The sequence below is a fragment of the Procambarus clarkii genome, chromosome 24 (genome assembly GCF_040958095.1).
Source record: "Procambarus clarkii isolate CNS0578487 chromosome 24, FALCON_Pclarkii_2.0, whole genome shotgun sequence".
In the NCBI taxonomy this organism is placed as follows: domain Eukaryota; kingdom Metazoa; phylum Arthropoda; class Malacostraca; order Decapoda; family Cambaridae; genus Procambarus; species Procambarus clarkii.
In genome coordinates this window covers 228954-231362 of record NC_091173.1, presented here as the reverse complement: position 1 = coordinate 231362, position 2409 = coordinate 228954, and the positions used below count along the sequence as shown (strand labels likewise).

Genomic DNA, 2409 nt, shown 5'->3' with positions numbered 1-2409 from the left:
GTGTCACCCCGGCGTCCCCGTGTGTCACCCCGGCGTCCCCGTGTGTCACCCCGGCGTCCCCGTGTGTCACCCCGGCGTTCCCGTGTGTCACCCCGGCGTCCCGTGTGTCACCCCGGCGTCCCCGTGTGTCACCCCGGCGTCCCGTGTGTCACCCCGGCGTCCCCGTGTGTCTCCCCGTGTGTCACCCCGGCGTCCCTGTGTGTCACCCCGGCATCCATGTGTGTCACCCCGGCGTCCCGTGTGTCACCCTGGCGTTCCCATGTGTCACCCCGGCGTCCCCGTGTGTCACCCCGGCGTCCCCGTGTGTCACCCCGGCGTCCCCGTGTGTCACCCCGGCGTCCCGTGTGTCACCCTAGAGTCCAAGTGTCACCCCGGCGCCCCCGTTTGTCACCCCGGCATCCATGTGTGTCACCCCGGCGTCCCCAAGTGTGTCATCCCGGCGTCCATGTGTCACCCCGGTGTCCCGTGTGTCACCCCGGCGTTCATGTGTCACTCCGGCGCCCCCGTGTGTCATCCCGGGGTCCAGGTGTGTCACTTCTTCGTCGCGTGTGTCACCCCTGCGCCCCCGTGTGTCACCCTTGGCGTCCATGTGTCACCCCGGCGTCCATGTGTCACCCCGGCGCCCCCATGTGTCACCCCGGCGTCCCGTGTGTCACCCCGGTGTCCCGTGTGTCACCCCGGCGTTCATGTGTCACTCCGGCCCCCCCGTGTGTCACCCCGGCGTCTATGTGTCACCCTGGCGTCTATGTGTCACCGTTGTCCGTGTGTCACTCCGACGTCCATGTGTCACCCCGGCGTCCTTGTGTCACCCCGGCGTCCTTGTGACACCCCGGCGTCCGTGTGTACCCCCGGCATCCTTGTGTCACCCCGGCGTCCTTGTGTCACCCCGGGCTCCGTGTGTAACCCCGGCGTCCGTGTGTAACCCCGGCGTCCGTGTGTAACCCCGGCGTCCGTGTGTAACCCCGGCGTCCGTGTGTAACCCCGGCGTCCGTGTGTCACCCCGGCGCCCCCGTGTGTCACCCCGACGTCCTTGTGTCACCTAGGCGTCCGTGTGTAACCCCGGCGTCTGTGTGTAACCCCGGCGTCCGTGTGTAACCCCGGCGTCCGTGTGTCACCCCGGCCTCCGTGTGTCACCCCGGCGCCCCCGTGTGTCAACCCGACGTCCTTGTGTCACCCCGGCGTCCGTTTGTCACCCCAGCGTCCGTGTGTCACCCCGACGTACTTGTGTCACCCCGGCGTCCGTGTGTCACCCCGGCGTCCTTGTCACCCCAGCGTCCTTGTGTCACCCCGCCGTCCGTGTGTCACCCCGGCGTCCTTGTGTCTCCCCGGCGTCCTTGTGTCACTCCGGCGTCCTTGTGTCACCCCGGCCTCCGTTTGTCACCCCGCCGTCCGTGTGTCACCCCGGCGTCCAGGTGTCACCCCGGCGTCCAGGTGTCACCCCGGCGTCCAGGTGTCACCCCGGCGTCCAGGTGTGTCACCCCGGCGTCCAGGTGTGTCACCCCGGCGTCCTGGTGTGTCACCCCGGCGTCCAGGTGTGTCACCCCGGCGTCCAGGTGTGTCACCCCGGCGTCCAGGTGTCACCCCGGCGTCCAGGTGTCACCCCGGCGTCCAGGTGTCACCCCGGCGTCCAGGTGTCACACCGGCGTCCAGGTGTGTCACCCCGGCGTCCAGGTGTGTCACCCCGGCGTCCTGGTGTGTCACCCCGGCGTCCAGGTGTGTCACCACGGCGTCCAGGTGTGTCACCCCGGCGTGCAGGTGTGTCACCCCGGCGTCCAGGTGTGTCACCCCGGCGTCCAGGTGTGTCACCCCGGCGTCCTGGTGTGTCACCCCGGCGTCCAGGTGTGTCACCCCGGCGTCCTGGTGTGTCACCCCGGCGTCCAGGTGTGTCACCTCGGCGTCCAGGTGTGTCACCCCGGCGTCCAGGTGTGTCACTCCGGCGTCCAGGTGTGTCACCCCGGCGTCCAGGTGTGTCACCCCGGCGTCCAGGTGTGTCACCCCGGCGTCCAGGTGTGTCACCCCGGAAGCTTGAGCAGCCTGGCCGTCATAACTGATGGGGCGAGTTGATGGTACCTTGTGAGACCTTCCTTCACAGTTTACCAGTTTAGACCACTCAGCCACGCAGTTACCTCCCCCCGTCCTTCACTCCCCCCCTAACCCTCGCCCACCCCCTCCATCACCCCCCCCACTCCCTCACCCCCTCCATCACCCCCCACCCCACCCCCACTCCCTCATCCCCTCCATCACCCCCCACCCCACCCCCACTCCCTCACCCACTCCCTACCCCCCTCCCCCCCACTCCCTCACCCCTCCATTACCCCCCCCCCCCTCTCCCTCACCCCTAACCTCCCCCCCCCGGGATCCTACCTATAAAGGGCCCGCCCCGGGCTGATGGTGGTTCAGTTGTTTTGA

General features: G+C 69.0%; 1 protein-coding gene across 1 annotated transcript; it reads left to right on the top strand.

Annotated features, from left to right (window-relative positions):
• Positions 1–259: 259 nt before the first annotated feature.
• Positions 260–922, top strand: LOC138368140 (uncharacterized). Its single transcript, XM_069330441.1, has one exon. It carries the CDS (start codon positions 260–262, stop codon positions 920–922), a length of 663 nt encoding a protein of 220 aa, XP_069186542.1.
• Positions 923–2409: the final 1487 nt, after the last annotated feature.

Bases quoted from the DNA above. Each gene is read 5' to 3' on its own strand.
- LOC138368140 (XM_069330441.1), top strand. From the start codon at position 260: ATGTGTCACCCCGGCGTCCCCGTGTGTCACCCCGGCGTCCCCGTGTGT.